Source organism: Somniosus microcephalus, chromosome 8, assembly GCF_052327205.1.
Source record: "Somniosus microcephalus isolate GS21.2 chromosome 8, FLI_Smic_1.0, whole genome shotgun sequence".
In the NCBI taxonomy this organism is placed as follows: Eukaryota; Metazoa; Chordata; class Chondrichthyes; order Squaliformes; family Somniosidae; genus Somniosus; species Somniosus microcephalus.
The window spans coordinates 62,341,903-62,363,011 of NC_140994.1; the positions used below are offsets into that span (position 1 = coordinate 62,341,903).

At 44.8% G+C, this 21,109-nt stretch overlaps 1 protein-coding gene across 2 annotated transcripts in view; it reads left to right on the forward strand.

The window, feature by feature from the left end:
• The first annotated feature begins 1,076 nt into the window (after nt 1-1,076).
• The window catches only part of lgi1b (leucine-rich, glioma inactivated 1b), a 38,252-nt gene continuing 18,219 nt past the window's right edge, over nt 1,077-21,109 (forward strand). Inside the window, exons 1-5 of one of the 2 annotated variants that reach the window (XM_085994805.1) lie at nt 1,077-1,507; nt 1,944-2,015; nt 3,960-4,031; nt 4,140-4,211; nt 19,294-19,365. In XM_085994805.1, the coding sequence (XP_085850931.1) occupies nt 1,314-1,507; nt 1,944-2,015; nt 3,960-4,031; nt 4,140-4,211; nt 19,294-19,365 (482 nt within the window). In that variant the 5' untranslated portion in view covers nt 1,077-1,313. The remainder of the gene's footprint in view (nt 1,508-1,943; nt 2,016-3,959; nt 4,032-4,139; nt 4,212-19,293; nt 19,366-21,109) is intronic. The other variant, XM_085994806.1, reaches the window with a different exon arrangement.

A 21,109-nucleotide genomic window follows, 5' to 3' on the forward strand; every position in this document is an offset into this window, starting at 1 on the left:
TTAACCAATCCTCAATCCATGCTAGTATATCACATGAGCCCTAATTTTGTTTAATAACCTCTTGGGTGGCACCTTATCGAATGCCTTCTAAAAATCCAAATACACCACTTCCACTGGTTCCCCCTTAGCTATTCTGCTAGTTACAACCTCAAAAAACTAACTTTCAAAAGCGATTTCCCTTTTATAAATCCGTGTTGATTCTGCCCAATTCTATTATTATTTTCTAAGTGCCCTGTTACCACGTCCTTAATAATAGATTCTAGCATTTTCCCTATTACTGTTGTCAGACTAATTGGTCTGTAGTTCCCAGTTTTCTCTCTGCCTCCTTTCTTAAATAGTTCACCACAGTCAGGCCCATGTTCCAGCAACTGAACTTTCCAAATTATTGGAGCCAAAACAGTAACTTGGCAATATTTATTATTGCCTTGTTTGTGAAAAGGTTAAAGGAGTTTTTAGTTCAGAGAGTAGTAGGCACATAGTTGCTGATGAAGATGAACATTCCTTCAGTTAGTGCTGATTCAATGTAGGTTTTTATGATTTGAGACCAGTAACTGTGACTTGTATATGGTCAGTCGTGATGGAGTAATTTCTAAAGTAGATCACTGCTTCTATTTTCAATTGGCCGCTAAGCTATAAATGGTGGTAGAAAATAGCAAATGATCAAGAGAATAGAGAAACGTCACATACTTTTTGTGATAGTTTTGTCAAAGATAGTTATAGCTTATCATGCTTCCCATTTGACTTGTGTCTATTCAATATACTATGCTAAAAAAAATTATAGTAAATAACTACTTTTTTTAATACACCTGTCAGTGTAGAAATAAGAAATAATTGCTTTTATTTTGTTTGAGAAGATCCAGAAGAATACAACACATTTAGGCTTTGTATAATTTATTCTTCCATTATACATTCCAAGTTTTGAAACGGACCTGAAATTTTCAATTGCTATTACTGTGATCCATTCCAGAGTTTTGGACTGACACAAAAGCTGGGGGTGGTTCTGGACACTTACATTGGCTGAAATAAGGGCCTTTTTTTGCAGAACTAGTTTTATATGGAAGGAGTTGTAAATGGCATGCCCCCTGTGCTATAAAGAGAGAGGAAATTTGAATTGCATAAATTGTGTATCATTTATCAACAGAGAGGGAGCTTTCATGAGCTTACTATGTGCTTAGTGGATTGTGCAACTACTGCAGTTTGATCAAAACCCTCAGAGGAAGAGTTGCTTTGCCAGAAAGCAAGAAACAGAAAACAGCAAGAATTGTTTATGTTCAGGAATATTCACCACAGTCATTGTGCTGGGTGGATTCGTAATGGGAAATGTTAGTAAATCTGCAGAAAGATTCACTCTCTTAGTCTGGATACTGAGTCTGCTTTTTTTTAAAATAGGTGCAAGAAGACCTAGACCAGTAAAATGTCCTGAAAGTTGTATATGTACTGAAGAAACTGCCCAGTGTGACAACAGAAAATCGATTCCTCAGAGTTTTCCCCCAGAAGTAGTTTATTTGTAAGTATTACATCTCCAGAACTGCATTTGTGTTATTATAATATGAGAGTCTAAGAAACTTTCCTGTTTGTATATATTTATTTTGTGTATTACATATATATATAATAATGTGTGTGTGTATATCATTTAGTAAGCGGAGAATCCCTGGCGTTGGTTTTTGTTTGTGTATGGAATAAATAGTAAATGTACTGATCCTAGCTGCTTTCTTTTCAGTCAATATAATTACTTTGGATCAACTTACATACCACAACAATTAAGAGTTATTTTAAATCATTGTGAAAGAATAGACATGTTATTGTAATTGTCAAATTCTGCTTTATTTGATATTGTGTGCAATTTTGTTTTTCTAAATTTGTGATGGGCCGGTACAGAGAGATTTACTAGTTGCTGAGCATCTCAGTTTGTTTTGATTCATGTCAGTTCATTTCATTTTTAGGTCATTCATGAAGTCTGGTTTCAGTGAAATTCCAGAAAGAAGCTTTGTGAATATAAAGTCCCTCCAGCTTCTGTGAGATTGATTCTTATTTCACGTATTTTGGTGTAGTTCAGAAATGGATCTCTGTGTTCTTTGAGAATAAGAATGAATGATCTGGGTAACTGTTGTTGCACCTATAGGTATGAGTGCTTCGAGCTGGGGCTAGATTTTCCACCCATTGGTTATGAATCGGGAGAAAACCTTGCCCCAAAATTCCAATACTTTGCCTTCTGCAAAGCAGGTTAATGCCAAACCTCAAACTATTAAAAGATGCATATTGGAAAACATTTGCCATGCAGACTTTAGAACAGTTATCGGATGCCCCATGTGCTATGGACTAGGTTGTAGAAAATTTGCTAGCCGTAATGAGCTGCAGAACCTTAAAAAGATTATAGAGGCTTTAAGGTGAAATTGGACAGATGCCAATTTATTTTCTTGGGGGCTGATAATGCCGCTGAGTGCTGTGCTGCCAGCACTGCACAGATTCTATGTGACCCGCAAGATAATGTGGGGTCAGCTTATTTGCATCATTTACTGCCGCTCTGGTTGCGTTTCTCATGATGCGCTGGGGAGTGCCAGGGATGTATTATTAGGCAGCAGGAGCCAGTAAATGGTTACTTGCTGCCTGTTGTGTGCCAGGTACTTTCCCAGTGGAGGGAAGAAGAGGACTGGGCCCGATTGGGTTGGGGGGTGGTCGATAGGTAGGGTTTCAAGGGGAGCACAAGCATGGAGGGCATGGCTTAGGTGTTGCAACCACATTATGGGACAGTTGCCCAATTATAGAGAAGTTGAGGCCTAATGAGTGCAGTGTGCTTCTTGTGCAATGGCTCCTGCCCTCCTTTGCACTTTCTAGCCTCATTGGGGCCGCTGACATCTCATGTCTCCACGCGTGATTTTTATGGCAAGCGAGCGCCAAGGTGTTTCAGCACGTCAGGTGCCTGCCATTGTTTATCAGCCAGTGTACTTATATTAATGGTGTGGAATTATAAAAAGGTAGCATTAAATTGTTGTTTTTCCCTAAAATTTAAATTGCAATAGTCAAGAAATTATTTATAAGGACTTTGTAAGCTTTTCTTTTTTCATCTAGCCTTTTGTTCACCCCTCTTTGGCTCAGCATCCATTTTTCTTTTATTACTCCTCTGTAAAACACCTTGGGATGTTTTCCTACATTAAAGCTGTTATACAAACGCCAGTTGTTTGAAATACAGTACTTCACAATAGTCATTAAATTTAACCTACCTTGACATGAAAAGCAATATTTTAACATATTACAATAAATTAAATTTAGAATTGAATTGAATTTTTAATCCAACATAGCTCGTTCATTTCAGATACTATTTATACAGTTGTTTAGGGGTTTCTTAACATTTGTGGATCTGATAAATACAGTGGAGATCATTTAAAATCAATTCTACCAGGATCAAATTGTTTGGATACTTTTTAACATTTTGTTTTGTCGATATTGTATAGTAACAAGTATGTACTTATTTTGGGCTCAGTAATGCAAATCTTCACCTGGAAAGCCACAAAGCAGCAACAGATGCTGATTTAGGTCCCACTCCACTCAGTTCCTGATCTGAGCTGCATGAATGAGCATGAGATGCCTAGTAGAGACTAAAGCATCTCCCAGCAGTTGGGAGGGGTTGGTCCCTGGTACTTGGCTACACTGACCTGGAAACAGGCCATTCGCCCATTTGCTGCAGAGGTGTTAGGCTCAGTCAATAAAGAGCGAGGGAGGAATCACAGAACTGGGAGAAATTTAACCAAAATACTACCATCAAAGAGGTGTAAAAAGTACATATCTTGATGCTGTATATGTCTTTTGATCAGGAAGCATGTTTCATAAGATGCACTTTATTTTTGTCAACTTGAAATTGACCTAGATGTAGCTTTAAAATCAGAATAGTATGAATTATATTAAGCTTAAAATTGTGTGTGGTTTTGTAAACTTTAATGAATTGTAATTTTTTTTGACAGTTTGTTTACTTCAAACACATTTTATTTGATTGCCAATGATGCATTTAAGGGTCTTGATCATCTGGAATATCTGTAAGTAGATGTCAAATCTTCCTACTGGAATGAAAATTGGACATCCTACATTAGCGTGGTTATTTGTAATAATCAATGTGACATTACACTGTATTAATATTTCTGCAGTTTTATAGAGAACAATAAAATCCAGTCCATTTCAAAGCATGCTCTCCGAGGCCTCAAGACCCTTACTCATTTGTAAGTACGTTACTCTTATTTAATCAGTAAATCTTTGTCCAAATAACTTTGGTTCTAATATTTAAAATAAATGTAAAATCATTGAAGTCATTAGCGTTAAAGTTACACCTTTATTTATTAACATTAAATTATTTCATTATACACACAGTATTCTGAGAATTTGATAAATAGTCTCTGCCTTTTGCTGAATAATCCAGAGATACATAATTATTTTGAAATTGATTTCTTAAATTTATGATAACCGCAGGTAATTGACTACAGCAGGTATTCAAGCAGCGAATTGTTTTGCCCAAATCGATTAAGTTGCTGCTTCGAATGCTGCTGAGTTCAGGAAAAGGGAACTTAATTATTGAATTAAGGAGCTCTATATCCAGTTTTATTATCTTTGAACAGGGTAGCCTTGGTTTGTTGACATATAGTAAACAATAGCAAAACAAGAGCCATGAAATGATACTTGGCACACAGGAGTAGTCAACATTGCAAAAATAAAATTACAAAAGAAACTATAAAATTCTCACCTTTCTCGCAGTGCCCACCCCTGGGTGTCATAGCAAGAAGGCTCTAAAATTAGGCAGTAGGTTTGCTTTTACTCTAAATAAAGAGGTCCAACGCAGGTAATGTGTTTAGGTGAGATAATCTGAAGTGGCATGTGAAGGAAAAAGTGGTAAACCATGCCACTGCAGTGTGTGCACCACTTTATAAGGACCAACCATCCAGGATGAGATAAGAAAGAAGAAGCCCAAATCTTCAGGCATAGTATAATATTTGACAACAGATTTTACAGATGGTGTCATAAGTTGTCTGTGTAGGAATGTCTAGTTCCTATCCAAAGACTGAGGTCCACTCAGGCGCTTAAACAAAACGAAGTTTAATGGAAACTAACAGGTTTAAACAAGTAACTGCAGGAGAACATCAAGTGTAGGTCTATTCAGTTCGGAGGCGCCACGAGGACTGCTGGCTGGTCCCGTGGTTGACGTCATGACATCATCACGTTCTTCCCGCCAGTGGGGGATCACGTGATGTACGGTGTGACGTCATCGCGTTTACCCACGCTGTTAAAGTAATCCCGTTCTATATAAGTAAACAGTATAAATAAAGATACAGACTCAGGCTGTAGCTGACATGTTGTTAAAGGGAATTATATACAAATGGTCTGAGTCCTTTAGTGGCTCCGCCACATGCGCCCCCCCAGAATTGTCTTTAACAGCAAAAGTGAGACGACGAGGAGGCCTGACAAGCCTGTCCGAGCGACTTCTGTAACCCTGGAGTGGAAGCTGATGGCCGGTGGTCAAGCTGTTGGGCGGTTGTGGTGGATCTGGCATGGCGACTGTGGGCGGTCGGCCCCGTTTTGGCGGTTGAGCGATTTCGACTGGGCGGTCCAGGCCTAAGTGTGCCGGCTTCAGCCGGTCAACCGATATGTGGTCCGGTTTACCTCCGATATCGACCGAAAAGGATTTGTCTCCCGGCTCTATGACGTGGAAGGGACCAGTGTAAGGAGGCTTGAGCGGGTCCCGGTGAGCGTCGTGGCGGATAAACACATACTCAGCGCTTTTCAGCTCAGTTGGGACGTGGGAACTCTGTAAGCCGTGATGCGACGTAGGCATTGGAGCGAAACATCTGGCCGCTTCCTGGTGGCTGACGAGTTGCTGGTATGCGGACCATGGCTCTGTTGGAGACGGGAGGAAATCCCCTGGAACTTGTAGTGGTTGGCCATATACGAGTTCCGCCGAGGAGGATTGTAAATCTTCTTTGGGCGCCGTACGAAGACCCAAAAGGACCCAGGGAAGTCTGTCCACCCATCCCGCGCCTTGAAGACTGGCCCGCAGAGCGGCTTTGAGCGACCTGTGGAATCGCTCGCACAGGCCGTTCGCCTGTGGATGATAGGCGGTGGTGCGATGTAGTTTGGTGTCAAGCCCCGAGCCACAGCGTTCCAGAGCTCAGAGGAAAACTGCGGTCCACGATCGGAAGAGATGTCCACCGGTATGCCGAAACGAGCAACCCAAGAGGAGATGAAAGCTCTGGCCACGTCTGCCGAAGAGGTGGAAACCAAAGGAACTGCCCCTGGCCATCTAGTGGTGCGGTCTACCATTGTGAGGATGTGTGTAAAACCTTGAGAAGGTGGAAGCGGCCCCACGAGATCCACATTCACGTGGTCGAATCGACGCTCTGGAACAGCAAAGGTGGCCGATGGAGCTTTTACATGATGCTGTACCTTGGCCTTTTGGCAGACCACGCAGGTGTTGGCCCAGTCACAGACATCTAGGTGCATACCCCTCCAGACGAATTTTGACGACACCAGCCTTTGCGAGGCCTTCATGCCAGGGTGTGACAACCCATGTATGGCGTCGAACACTTTTCGGCACCAGGCGACTGGAACTATAGGGTGGGGAACTCCCATGGAGACGTCGCAAAGTAGCGTGGTGCCTGCGGCATGGAATTTGACGTCGGCCGCTTGGAAGCTAGAGGGGCTGGTCCTGTATGCTTGGACATCTGGGTCCGAGGCTTGATCCGCAGCCATGAGGGCATAGTCGATTCCGAGTTGGACTGCGTGCACAGTCGCGCAGGAGAGGCAATCCGCCACCAGGTTGTCTTTGCCGGACAAATGCTGAATGTCCGTGGTGAATTCTGAAATGAACGTCAGGTGACGTTGTTGCTGAGCTGACCACGGTTCGGCGGTCTTGGCCATAGCGTGCGTTAGTGGCTTGTGGTCCACATAAGCCGTGAACGGACGTCCCTCTAGTAAGAACCGGAAATGGCGGATGGCTAGAAAAAGGGCCAGCAACTCCCCGTCGAAAGTGCTGTACTTTCTTTCGTTTCGCCGTAATTGACGGCTGAAAAACGCAAGCGGTTGCCACGTCCCATTCACCCACTGTTCCTGCACTGTGCCGATTGCGTAGTCCGATGCGTCGGTGGTAAGGGCAATGGTGGCACCTGGAAGCGGGTGCGCCAGCATGGTTGCATTGGCCAAGGCGCCTTTGGTGTTGACGAACGCCTGGTCCATCTCGGCCATCCAGCTGATCGGATCCTTACCGGACTTGGCCTTGAGGGCCTCGTACAAAGGGTGCATAAGCAGAACCGCCTTAGGGACGAACCGGTGATAAAAATTTACCATCCCGAGGAACTCCTGTAGGGCCTTGACGGTCTGCGGGTGCGGGAAAGATGTAACCGCCTCGACCTTCATCTGTAAGGGAATTGCGCCATCTGATGTAATGCGGTGGCCCAAGAAATCAATCCGCTGCAGGCCGAACTGGCACTTGGCCGGGTTGATAATCAAACCGTGTTGACTGAGGCATGTGAAGAGGGTGCGCAAATGGCAGAAGTGCTCTTCTTTGCTAGGGCTGGCGATGAGGATGTCGTCGAGTTAGACGAAGAGGAATTTTAGGTCCCGAAGCACGGAGTCCATTAAGCGCTGGAAAGCCTGTGCAGCGTTCTTTAAGCCAAACGGCATCATCAGAAATTCGAACAGGCCGAATGGGGTGATGACTGCGGTTTTCGGGACGTCTTGCAGGTGCACGGGGACCTGGTGGTAACCGCGGACGAGGTCGACTTTCGAAAAAAAGGTATTTCCCGCCAAATGGGCCGAGAAATCTTGGATATGCGGGATCGGGTACCGATCAGGAGTAGTGGCGTCATTCAGGCGTCGGTAGTCGCTGCATGGCCGCCATCTGCCGCCGGGTTTCGGAACAATGTGGAGAGGCGAAGACCAGGGACTATTCGACCGGCGAATAATCCCCAGCCGCTCCATTGTGTCGAACTCCGCTTTCGCAGCCGTGAGCTTGCCGGGTTCGAGTCGTCGGGCCCGTGCGTAAACCGGGGGGCCGGTGGTGGTGATGTGATGTTCTACACCATGTTTAGTAGCCGAGGAGGAGAAAGTGGGCCTGGTCAGATCTGGGAACTCTCCGAGGAGCCGAGTGAAGTCGTCTGGAGGTGGGAACGCACAGAAGACAGTGCGCGGCACGGCGTTACCGCGGTGGCATGGGATGGAGTGGAACGTGGCCGCATTGATCAACTGGCGGTGCCTGACATCGACCAGGAGGCCGTTGGCGCACAAAAAATCCGCCCCAAGGATGGCCTGCGTGACTTTGGCCGTGATGAATTCCCAGTGGAAACGCTGGCCGCCGAAACACACCTGGACCCGCCGCCTTCCAAAGGTCCGAACGGCCGCGCCATTAACCACCGCGAGGGCGGGGCCATGGCCCCCAGCTAGTATATCGAGATTTGGCGTAGGTAGGATGCTACACTGCGCCCCGGTGTCGCAAAGGAAACGTCAACCAGATAGGGAGTCAGTGATGAAGAGAAGCTTCCCTGAATCTCCGATGGCCATCGCAGCTGCGGGGTGCTTGTTAGACCCGGTCCTCTTTCGCCAGGGTGTCTGTAGATGTTTTTTTTTGTGCGAAAAACTGCAGGGAGGGCGGCAGCATCTTGCTTTCACGCCAAAACGGGCATGGTAAAAGCACAACCCCACTGATTGAGGAGCTGCAGCAGCGTCTGTGGGGGATGGGCACCTCGTAGCCGCGCAGTGCTGTTGTGTCACCGCAAAGATCTTGTCCGCTTCGGCAGCAAGCTCCACGCAGTCTGTGACTTCGGACCTGGCTAGGGCAGCCTGAACTTGCTCCGGGAGTAGGCTGAGGAATAGCTCCCTGAAGAGGAAGCATTCCGGCTCGGACCCGAGGAGCGTGAGCATCTGGCTCATGAGCTCGGATGGCTTGGAGTCCCCGAGGCCGGGCATAGCGAGCAGCCGGCGGGCGCGCTCCGACTTCATGAGCCCGAAGACCTGCAGCAACTGCGCCTTTAAGGTGTCATACTTGCGATCAGTAGGCGGACTACCGAGTAGGCTGATGATCCGCGAGGCTGTGGTGTTGTCGAGGGCGGAGACCACGTAATAATAACGGGTCTGATCCGCAACGATGTCCCTGATGGCGAACTGGGCTTCAGCCTGGATGAACCACGCGGCTGTTTGTTGCTCCCAGAACTGCGGTAGCTTCAAGGTAACGGCGTTCGTTTCTATGTTGATTATCTTCTGCGAAAACCATTCGCAAAAGTCGGGGTCACCAATGTAGGAATGTCTAGTTCCTATCCAAAGACTGAGGTCCACTCAGGCGCTTAAACAAAACGAAGTTTAATGGAAACTAACAGGATTAAACAAGTAACTGCAGGAGAACATCAAGTGTAGGTCTATTCAGTTTGGAGGCTCCACGAGGACTGCTGGCTGGTCCCGTGGTTGACGTCATGACGTCATCATGTTCTTCCCGCCAGTGGGGGATCACGTGATGTACGGCGTGACGTCATCGCGTTTACCCGCGCTGTTAAAGTAATCCCGCTCTATACAAGTAAACAGTATAAATAAAGATACAGACTCAGGCTGTAGCTAACATGTTGTTAAAGGGAATTATATACAAATGGTCTGAGTCCTTTAGTGGCTCCGCCACATCCGCATCTTTGTGTTGTTTCCAATAGGCAAATTGTCTGAAAGTTTTACTTGCATAATATATTTCACCCCGTGTATTATACTATATTTGGCAGAAGTTGTGTTTTACTTGCTGTTACTACTGTGTGACCTATAGAACAAAAGTATTATTAGACACAATGGGGGGTAATTTTGAACTTTGCCACCTGCGCAAAAGCCTGGCGGAGTGGATTGTAGAACTCGCCCGATTTTCATTCAATTGAAGTCAATGGGACGGAAATTGGGCAGGTTCTATATAAGGCGAGCAATCCACACCTGCCAGGTTACCAGCCAGGTTGTGAAGTTGATAATGACCCCAGTGTGACATGGATACCTGCATGGTATCAACTGATTGCTTTGTTGGCCTCTGAAAGGGACTAGGTATATAGTACAGGGCCACTCGTGATTTTTTTCATGAACTGGCAACGTATGGCTTTTGACAATGTTAGAATTATGCTTCATCTTGAGATTTCCAACATTGTGTGCATACTGAAACATTACCAATATCTCCTGATAACTTGGCTAGTTCAGGGCATTCGTCTTAGAATAGAATTCTCTCTCCCAGGTGAGTTAACATATTCACTTACCTTGGAGTCATGTGGATTTTAGGAAAAAAAAGCAACCATGTTGTATTGTATCATTCTATTTGTCTGCATGTACCAAATATGACCACACCCTTTAAAAAAAGATACAAATTAATTCTTAAATTAAAGATCACTGAGTTACTTTGAATGCGGGTCAAATGTTTGAGGCTTTGAGTAGTAGCAAAAGGGATCATTTGGAAAAACAGGGTCTGATTCGGCAGTCAGGATAGCTGCAGAAGGAGCAGATCAGTTTACTGGATTTCTTTGAGGAGGTTGGCTTAAAGACTGATGGGCCTTTGATCCCCTGCATAAACACCAGGATCTGCCCACTGGTGACCTCCGGTACCATCAAACTGGTAATTCCCCAAGTGAGCTGTAACCCATTCAGGCCCTCCTTCCTTCCATCGCTGTAACCCATTCAGGCCCTCCTTCCTTCCATCGCTGTAACCCTTCCATCGCTGTAACCCATTCAGGCCCTCCTTCCTTCCATCGCTGTAACCCATTCAGGCCCTCCTTCCTTCCATCGCTGTAACCCATTCAGGCCCTCCTTCCTTTCATCGCTGTAACCCATTCAGGCCCTCCTTCCTTCCATCGCTGTAACCCATTCAGGCCCTCCTTCCTTCCATCGCTGTAACCCATTCAGGCCCTCCTTCCTTCCATCGCTGTAACCCATTCAGGCCCTCCTTCCTTCCATCGCTGTAACCCATTCAGGCCCTCCTTCCTTCCATCGCTGTAACCCTTCCATCGCTGTAACCCATTCAGGCCCTCCTTCCTTCCATCGCTGTAACCCTTCCATCGCTGTAACCCATTCAGGCCCTCCTTCCTTCCATCGCTGTAACCCTTCCATCGCTGTAACCCATTCAGGCCCTTCTGCCTTCCATCGCTGTAACACCTGTCTCACTTCCATGACTGGGATACCTGCAGCTCTCTGATACAGGCTTCCCACCCTCGCCAACCAGTGATCAAAGCTCTCGTCCCGCCCCAGGCATCTACTTCCAGCACTACTGAGGATGGTTGAAGAGTCAAAATAATCTCTCTGTGTGTATCATCTCCATAATAACTGATATCAATCCAATTAGTTCCCAAGCTTTTACACAACTGGAATATACATTCCCCCGCTTCCTTGGGTCCTTCCTCTGGTAATAATGCAAGACACTTTATCAACTGTGGCCCTGAGTGAGCACCGAAGATCGCAACTACTATTCCACCGAGCAGGGACCTGGGTTTTGCCACTTTTCTCCGGTGATTACTTAAATCTCGTAGAATTGTATGAACCCTCTGTTTCTCCGCTATGTCCCCTGACTGCCTCCATCCCAGAATATTACACCACCATTGGGAAAACTTATTAAGATCCTGAAGCGGTGCAGGTCCCACTTCACCAAGGATAGCTCTCATGCCCTGTAACTTGACCCCTCCTTGCTCATACCAGGAATCCCCAAACCACTAAAGGTAGTGTTCCCGTCATGAGCTCCACAGGGAGTGAAAGTTTCATGATCATGCTCTCGCTTTGTCCGCCCGAACGTGCTTCCCCCACTCTCTGCGTTACCAGAAGGTCGGGTGTAATGTTGTGGGGTGACGAGCGTCTGAGGAGCCGAAGAGGCATCTAACTGCGCCGCCTCCCTACCTAACGTTGCCACTCGAACCACGCGGGTTCGGGGCTCCGCAGTCGGAGAAGGCAAAGGCTGGGTGGGGGGCAGAAAGGAACGGTGGCCATGCTCCCTGTCCCTTAATCCCCTTTTCAACTCTTTGACCAGGGGAATCCTCTGAATACCACTAGGCAGCATCAATTTCTATCTCCACTGGGCAAGCTAAAATCGCCATCTGCTACAGCTTAGATATTCCTTTCTCTAGTTCTTGTTTCGTGTTTTGTTCATCCGCAAGATGCTGATCCAGCATCAGAACAGTCCTGGCTGCTCCTAGCGCCTGGAATCGCCAGTTTTCTACCTCTTTCCTGGCTGCTGCTAGCTGCTCTGTAAGTTCTGCTAGCTGCTCTGTAGGTTCTGCTCGCTGTTCTATAAGTTCTGAGACTTCTCTATCTCTAGCCTCAGCCTCTTCTCCTAACTTCTAAATCCCCAGCTTTAGACATTGTAACACTAACATCTTTCTCTTTTTATCACTTTTTAACCCCAACACCTTCATCTTTTTTAACCGGACACTCTCCACAAAGGACTGCCTTGTCTCTCTCCATCCTCCTGACATTGTTTCCTGCCATATCCGTTGGGCCTCCCTTTAGCCTCAATCCATTCATTAAGAAATGACCGAACCTCGTCAGGAATATTCCCTGATCCTCCCATTGCTAACAGGTGATCCCTTTAAGTCACAACAACTAAGAGAATACTCACCTCTCAAACTGATGTATGGGAAATACTACCTTGAATCAATTCCAACTTAACGAAATTTGAAATCGCGTTGGAGCAACTTCGACTTGACAAACTTCGACAAAATCATGTCAGACCAACTCAGACTCAATGAAATTTGAAAAAATCACTTCGGGCCAACTCAGACTTAACGAACTTTGAAATCATGTCGGGGTCACCAAGATGTTGGACTGCTTTCTTGTTCTTTCTCGTTTTGTTACTTTAAACACCAGATTACACACACACACTTAATTGTAGTAATGCAGTATCAGATCTTTATTGAGACCTCATACTATCCACAACCAATATGAGTGCACAAGTCTTTTCATACTACAAAAAATCAGTATGAGAGCTGCTGAGACCCACACTTCACAAAACCAGTGTGAGCACAAGTTGCTTTGGAGACATCACATTATCCGATTCCTGTGTGAGCTGCTGAACTGTTTTCCCTTGCATTTCTTATACTAAATTTTACCTTTGAACATAAGAACATAAGAAATAAGAGCAGTAGTAGGCCATATGGCCCCTCGAGCCTGCTCCGCCATTCAATAAGATCATGGCTGATCATCGACCTCAACTCCACTTTCCCTCCTGATCTCCATATCCCTTGATTCCCCTAGAGTCCAAAAATCTATCTATCTCAGCCTTGAATATATTCAAAGACTCAGCATTCACAGCCCTCTGAGTGAAGAAATTCCTCCTTATCTCAGTCTTAAATGGCCTACCCCTTATCCTGAGACTATGCCCCCTAGTTCTAGACACTCCAGCCAGGGGAAACAACCTCTCAGCATCTACCCTGTCAATCCCCTTCAGTATCTTTTATGTTTCAATGAGATCACCTCTCATTCTTCTAAACCCCAGAGAGTATAGGCCCATTCGACACAATCTCTCATCACAGGACAGCACTCTCATCCCAGGAATCAATCTAGTGAACCTTCGTTACACCACCTCCAAGGCAAGTATATCCTTCCTTAGATAAGGAGACCAAAACTGTGCACAGTACTCCAGGTGTGGTTTCACCAAGGCCATGTACAATTGTAGCAAGACTTCCTTACTCTTATACTCCAATCCCCTTGCAATAAAGGCCAACATGCCATTTGCCTTCCTTATTGCTTGCTGCACCTGCATGCTAGCTTTCTGTGTTTCTTGCACGAGGACACCCAAATCCCTCTGAACACCGACATTTGAAAGTTTCTCACCATTTAAAAAATATTCTGTTTTTCTATTCTTCCTACCAAAGTGAATAACCTCATATTTCCCTACATTATACCCGATCTGCCACCTTACTGCCCACTCACTTAGTCTATCTATATCCCTTTGCAGACTCTGTGTTCTCCTCACAGCTTACTGTCCCACCTAGCTTTGTATCATCAGCAAACTTGGATACATTACACTCGGTCCCTTCATCTAGGTCATTAATATAGATTGTAAATAGCTGAGGCCCCAACACTGATCCTAGCGGCACCCCACTAGTTACAGCCTGCCAACCTGAAAAAGATCCGTTTATCCCATCTCTCTGTTTTCTGTCCGTTAACCAATCCTCTATCCATGCTATTTTACCCCCAACCCCATGAACTCTAATCTTGTGTAATAACCTTTTATGTGGCACCTTATCGAATGCCTTTTGGAAATCCAAATATACTACATCCACTGGTTCCCCTTTATCTACCCTGCTAGTTACATCCTCAAAAATCTCTAATAAATTTGTCAAACATGATTTCCCTTTCATAAATCCATGTTGACTCTGCCGAATCATGTTATGATTTTCTAAGTGCCCTGATACCACTTCCTTAACAATGGATTCCAGCATTTTCATGACGACTGATGTCAGGCTAACTGGCCAGCAGTTCCCTGTTTTTTCTCTCCCTCCTTTCTTGAATAGCGAACTTCCAATCCACTGGGACCATTCTAGAATCTAGGGAATTTTGGAAGATCAAAACCAATGCATCCACTATCTCTTCAGCCACCTCTTTTAGAACCCTAGGATGTAGGCTGTCAGGTCCAGGGTATTTGTCGGCTTTTAGTCCCATTAGTTTCTCTAGTACATTTTCTCTACTTATATTAATTACGTTAAGTTCCTCACTTTGATCACTACATTCCATGCATACTACCAATAAATCATGGTACCTCAAAGATATATACAAATGCCAACAGAATAACAACATAAGCTAAACAACCAGGCATCCAACTCTTCTACAAAAGCAAAATACTGTGGATGCTGGCAATCTGGAATAAAAACAGAAAATGCTGGAAATACTCAGCAGGTCAGGCAGCAGAATGCTGGAAATCTGGAATAAAAACAAAATGCTGGAAATACTCAGCAGGTCAGGCAGCAGAATGCTGGCAATCTGGAATAAAAACAGAAAATGCTGGAAATACTCAGCAGGTCAGGCAGCAGAATGCTGGAAATCTGTAATAAAAACAGAAAATACTGGAAATACTCAGCAGGTCAGCTTGGCCTGCTGAGTATTTCCAGTATTTTCTGTTTTTACTCAACTCTTCTAATTGTTTTATTGCTGCAATAAAACTCTTCATTCCCTAAACAGAGTGATCAAGCTGAGATATTCAGATATGGCTGAATGACTCTTACACATTCTATATTTTCGTTCCCGTGAAAATGTCCTTACTTTAAAATCCTCTTGCCCAATTTACAACCCATGCTCAGCAGAAAGCTGTTTTATATTTTAACTCAGCGTGTGCTGGTCTCACAGATTACGCAGAAAGAATAGCAAGGTGTTTGGGTAATATGGACTTTCACTCCCACACCAGCCATAGGAGAGATGCCTCAAAATGTGGAGAGTGCCAGGTTCAATTCTGGGAAGGGGGGTTTCCAGGGTACCTTAGGAAACCTTTCTACATTGTGCCCATCAGCCCCTGTTATAAAGGGGCTGAGGAAAAACTTAAAATCTTCAAAAGGGCCAGGCAGTGTCCCAGGCTTGGACCCCTAATCTGCTAATGTTCATCCAGGCCAGAGATGATGAAACACCAGACTGGGAGATCATTTGATCTTGTATGGGCAGATGGAAGCTTCACCTCTAAAAGGCCCCATTAAAACTGCTGGGAAGGACTGCAGGGAATCTGCTCCAGAGTGCGATGACGCTGTATAAAGAAATATTTCCTAACTTCTAACTCTTGCCGGCACGGACTCGATGGGCCGAATGGCCTCCTTCTGTGCCGTTATGTCTTTATGACTCTATGACTCTTTGCCTGGGGATTTTATGTGCAGACCCCTTAGTCCTACATCAATTTCAAATGACCTATCCAATTGTCAGAATCTAATATTTTCATTGTTTTAAAGACCACAGTAATAGCCCCTTGAAGTCTGCATTTCTCTAATGAAAATAGTCCCAATTCATTGAGTCTATCCTGATAACTAAGACAGGATATAATTCTGGTCACTATCTTCTCTACCTTCTGCAGGGCCTCTACATCCCCCACTATGTGTAGGGACCAAAACTGTACACAATACTCCAAGTATAGTATTCTTGGGTTGATACTGTATTAGCAGTACAACCTAAAATCGTTATTTCCTTGCCTCATAGTCTTGTTAAACTCCTTGTAGACCTTTAATTACTTATCAGTTATGACCCTCCAGTCCCTCTCCTGATCAATAACCTTTAGCAGGTACCCCTGCATGCTATGCACATGCATAGAGTTTCCCAAATCCAAATACATAACACTGCATTTATCCACATTGAAGGACATCTACTACACACACGTCCATTCCCCTCCCCAAATCCTCCTGCTACCTATTGATCTGGACTAAATTCCCAACACATTTGTGTCATCTGTGAATGATGCAATTAATGCTCTAATTCAAATCTTTAAGGAAGACCAAGAACAGCAATAGTCCCAACCTGGAGCCTTGTGGAACTCCACTCCTGACCTCCCTCATTTAGATCTACTGCAATTGACGGCGACTCTCTGCCTACAAGATTGCAGTCAGTTACCTATCCAAAATACTTTCTGGCCGGCAATCCCATACTATATAATCTTTTCCAGTAGCTGTCTATGCAGTACTTTATCAAAGGCTTTCTGTAAATCAAGGTACATAAAATCTACATGTCAGCTTGACTCAACTCTCACCTCTTAATCAGAAGATCATGGGTTCAAGTCCCACTCCAGGCAGATAATTTAGGCCGACACTTCAGTGTCGTACTGAGGGAGTGCTACATTGTCGGAGCTACCGTCTTTTGGTTGAGACATTAAACCGAGGTGGTGTAAAAGAACAGCCCGCACAATACTGCATGGGTGACAGAGGATTACTGATCGGTATCTAACATTTAGGCCTAGAAATTGGGTTGGGGCGCCAAAGTGGCGCAAAAGTCGGCTAAGCGCAGGATTTAGCGCACCGATCGGTGTGATACCGATCGCCAGAAATTCAGTTTCAGTGCCCCTCGAGGGAGATGGGGCGAGGCTCGAGGCGCTCCGCGTCCCTCTTAGGGTGCTGAAACTGATTATCGCAGCGCAACGTGCCGCAGCGCCACATGCTGCGGCACGGCACGCTGCGGTACTGCAGGCCTTCCTCCCACTGTTAAGGGGGAGGTGCCTGCAACAGCGCGATCCCCGCTCGCGAGTGCCGGCAAATGAGCCCGGCACCAAGGAGAAGTGCCGGGCTCTCGGGAAACAGCCGGCAATGCTGGGGGGGGGGTTAGGAGGCCGGGGACGGAGGTGCTGGCAGGCGGCCGCCGAAAAAGCGGCCGCCCCGCACCTCCACCTTAACTTGCGCCGCTGCCGGCACAGTAAGGCCCCGTGAACCGGGCGCGGGTAGCGAGCGGCACAACTGCGGTGTTCGCTACCAAATATCGCGAACGGGGCACGAATGGGGCGCTGCGCACACCGATGACATCATCGGTGGCGGCGCAGCGCAAATGCCTAACGCCACCATTAGCGCCCCTACTGAATATCGCCGGAGACGCAGCCAGTGGCGCTACAGCCACTGACTGCCTCTTTAGGCGCTAACAGGTGGCGCTACTCACCCAATTTCTCCCCCTTAGGGTTCAGTTCAGTTGACTAATGAAGTATTCCCCGATTACTGCCCAATCCATCCATTCACTGTCCTCTGCTGAGTTGTTGCATTATTTCACAACTTAGCAGTATCCATGCCATGCTCACGTGTTATGCTGTATCAGCAAAATATTAATTTCTGTAATCAAATAAGTTACATAGTCATTGCAATATGGCAAAAGAGAAGTCTCAAGATTTAGACCTGCAATAAGAATGGGCATACAGCCTGAGATTTAGAGTGGAAATTGAAGCTATAAATAAACATAAATTGGAAATCAGATTCCTTTCTGAAGTACCTTCAGTGTAAGCTCAGTTAAAACACACTATCATTTTACCTCTCGGAGCGGAGACTTCGGTTTGAATCCAGCCTTAACTGATGAGATAATAGTCACTGCTGTGCCCACTGTAACATCCTAAATGAAATGCGTTGGAGCAGTGTCAGCCCAGTGTTTAATGGGTATGAGCAGACAGCTCAACATTGAAATCAGCATTCTCACCCAAAAATCAACTATTTTACTTTTATGGGACATGAATCACATTTCCCTTTATCTATTTGAACTATAGTGTAACAATAGTACCCCCTTATGACCTGAATTGGACATTCATGACTTTTGCAAGCGCATTTCTTCGATCTCTCTGAGACAAGCCCTGATAAGCTGCTTTACTTCACAATAAGATAAAGAATGGCAGTTATGATTGGACTCACTTAATTCAGACAGTACAATTTATCATCATATAATAATACAAAATGAGGAACACACCACACTTCCCCACATCAGTGGGTCAACTGACTTGAGTTAAGCAAGATAATTTCTATTTTCTCCTGCAGCCCAACCATCTCGCAGCATTTGCTGCTTGACTGTCTCATAGCATTCTGTTTCAAAAACCTCCCTGATTGCCTATATCTGTACATTTTATCTCTCACCGTTCACAGCCAGGAAAGGTATCAAAGACGTCAACACAGTGGCTGTGAAGTGTTTTTCGATGACCAAGATACTCCAATGAATTGCTTGTTATTTACAGCCTGTGGGGAAACAACATCAACGTTGGCTCATTAACATTTTAGTTGCCTATTTTCTCAGAGCCTTTTTTAAAAACTTGTGTAAATACACTTTTAAACTGTGCTTTAAAAACCCCAACATTAACAGTACTCCATTCAGATCCCTTCTGTGAAAAATGGTCAAAAAATCCTGAAACATGACAGATGGGGTCTTACTTGCTTTCTGATTGGTCGATGTGGTGTTAATGATCGCATGATTATTAGGGACAAATTTCACAACTATTACAGAAGGCATCTAATAAAGTCCTACACCAAAAATTAGAAATTGAAGTAAGTAAAAGCTATAACAAAGTTGCAGTAATAGTAAACATTTAAAATTTCAGTTTCTAGCTAACTTGAAGGCCTGGACTCCTGACATGCCCAAGACTGAATTTATGAACAGGTGGAGTTAGAAGTGTCAGCTGCTGAGTCCTACTCAATTTCAATAAAACAGGAGATCAACTGGTCTTTCAAAATTTTACAGCATCAGAATGAGAAACATGATGTGGAAGGGTAGCTTTCATAACTTCCCCTCACAGCCTTATTAGTTATTTTAATATGTGTTGAAGAAGGGAAAATTGCTGAGGTAACAGTTTAAAAATTATATATTTCTAATATATTGTCTTTCACTTTTGTTTGCTTTCAACAGAAGTTTGGCAAATAATAATCTTCAAACCCTTCCTAACGACTTATTCAAAGACCTGGATGCATTAACTAATGCGTAAGAGTTACTTGCACCTCCTAATATTTTGTACTTTATTTTAGTATGCTGTATATGTTTTCTTTGTATAACAAGAAGCCTCCAGTATATAGACAATTTAAGTGTTGCTGAAAGGGGATTACTTCAGGATCTACTAATGTGCTAAAATAGATCTTCACCAATATCTACTCAGCATTACTCTTATTCTGGAAAGAGAGAAATTAAGAGCTACAGTATATCTATCAACAAGTGTGAATATACTTGCTCTATGCCAGTTGTGCTAATGACACAGGTGATCCATATTATCAAGCATTGAGGCCTGCTGTCCTCCTGGCAATAAAGTACCTGTGGCACCGAGGGCCTGCACATCAGGTACACACTAGATTCATTAAGGGCCCAAAAACTGAAGTGCTGGCCTTACAATGCCTGAACAGTGCTGCAGTCTCAGCACTCATATGAAACAGATGCTGAATGGTAGACCTCAAAGTCAGCCATGTCTGAGCCTTTTTTTAAATGGGAGTCTGCTTCCTAGTTGTGGGAAGTACCCATATTTTGATCCAATAATTTGGTTGTTTCTTTGAATTTTTCTATTGCTTTCACTACTGAAGGTATATACACTTTCTTAAAGCTGCAACCCATCTCCCATCTGCTGTGTTTGGCAAGGGAACTGCAATTGTACCCAACCCATTGAACACCCCTCTCTACCTGGAAGAGGTGGATCAGTGGAGACGGTCAAGGCAAGGGTCTTTTCACCTTAGGCATTCAAGAAGTCATCCATATGGACCAGGCCAAGTCACATGACTGAGGAGACCTGCTTGTAAAGATAATGATTTACCAGAAGGAAACATTCAGGAACATAGGCCACTTAGCCCCTTGAGCCTGTTCCGTCATTCAATGAGATCATGGCTGATCTGTGACTTAACTCCAAGGGCCTTTACCCCATAATCCCTTAATACTGTTGGTTAACAGAAATCTATCAATCTCAGATTTAAAATGAACAATGACTGTCAGCTGTGGCTCAGTGGGTAGCACTCTCACCTCTGAGTCAGAAGGTTGTGGGTTCAAGTCTCACTCTAGGGACTTGAGCACAAAAATCTTGGCTGATGCTCCAGTTCAGTGCTGAGGGAGTGCTGCACTGTTGGAGGTGCTGTCTTTTGGATGAGATGTTAAACCGAGGCCCCGCCTGCTCTCTCAGGTGGACGTAAAAGATCCCAAGGCACTATATTGTCCTGGGCAATATTTATCCCTCAATCAGCATAACAAAAACAGATTATCTGGTCATTATCACATTGCTGTTTGTGGGAGCTTGCAGTGCACAGATTGGCTGCCACGTTTCCTAAATTACAACAGTGACTACACTTCAAAAAGTACTTAATTGTCTGTAAAGCGCTTTGGGACGTCCGGTGGCTGTGAAAGGTGCTATGTAAATGCAAGTCTCTCTTTTTTCTTTCATCATCAACTGCCGTTTGCAGAGAGTTCCAAACTTCTACCACCCTTTCTGTATAAAAGTGTTTCCTAACTTCACTCCTGCAAGGCCTGGCTCTAATTTTTACGCTCTGGCTCCTAGTCCTAGACTCCCCAACCAGCGGAAATAGTTTCTTTCAGTTCCCCTTAATATCTTGAAAACTTCAATGAAATCACCCCTTAATCTTCTAAATTGCTGAGAATACAACCCTAGTTTTTGTAATCTCCCCTTGTAACTTAACCCTTGGAGCCCAGGTATCATTCTAGTAAACCTACGCTGCACTCCCTCCAAGGCCACTAC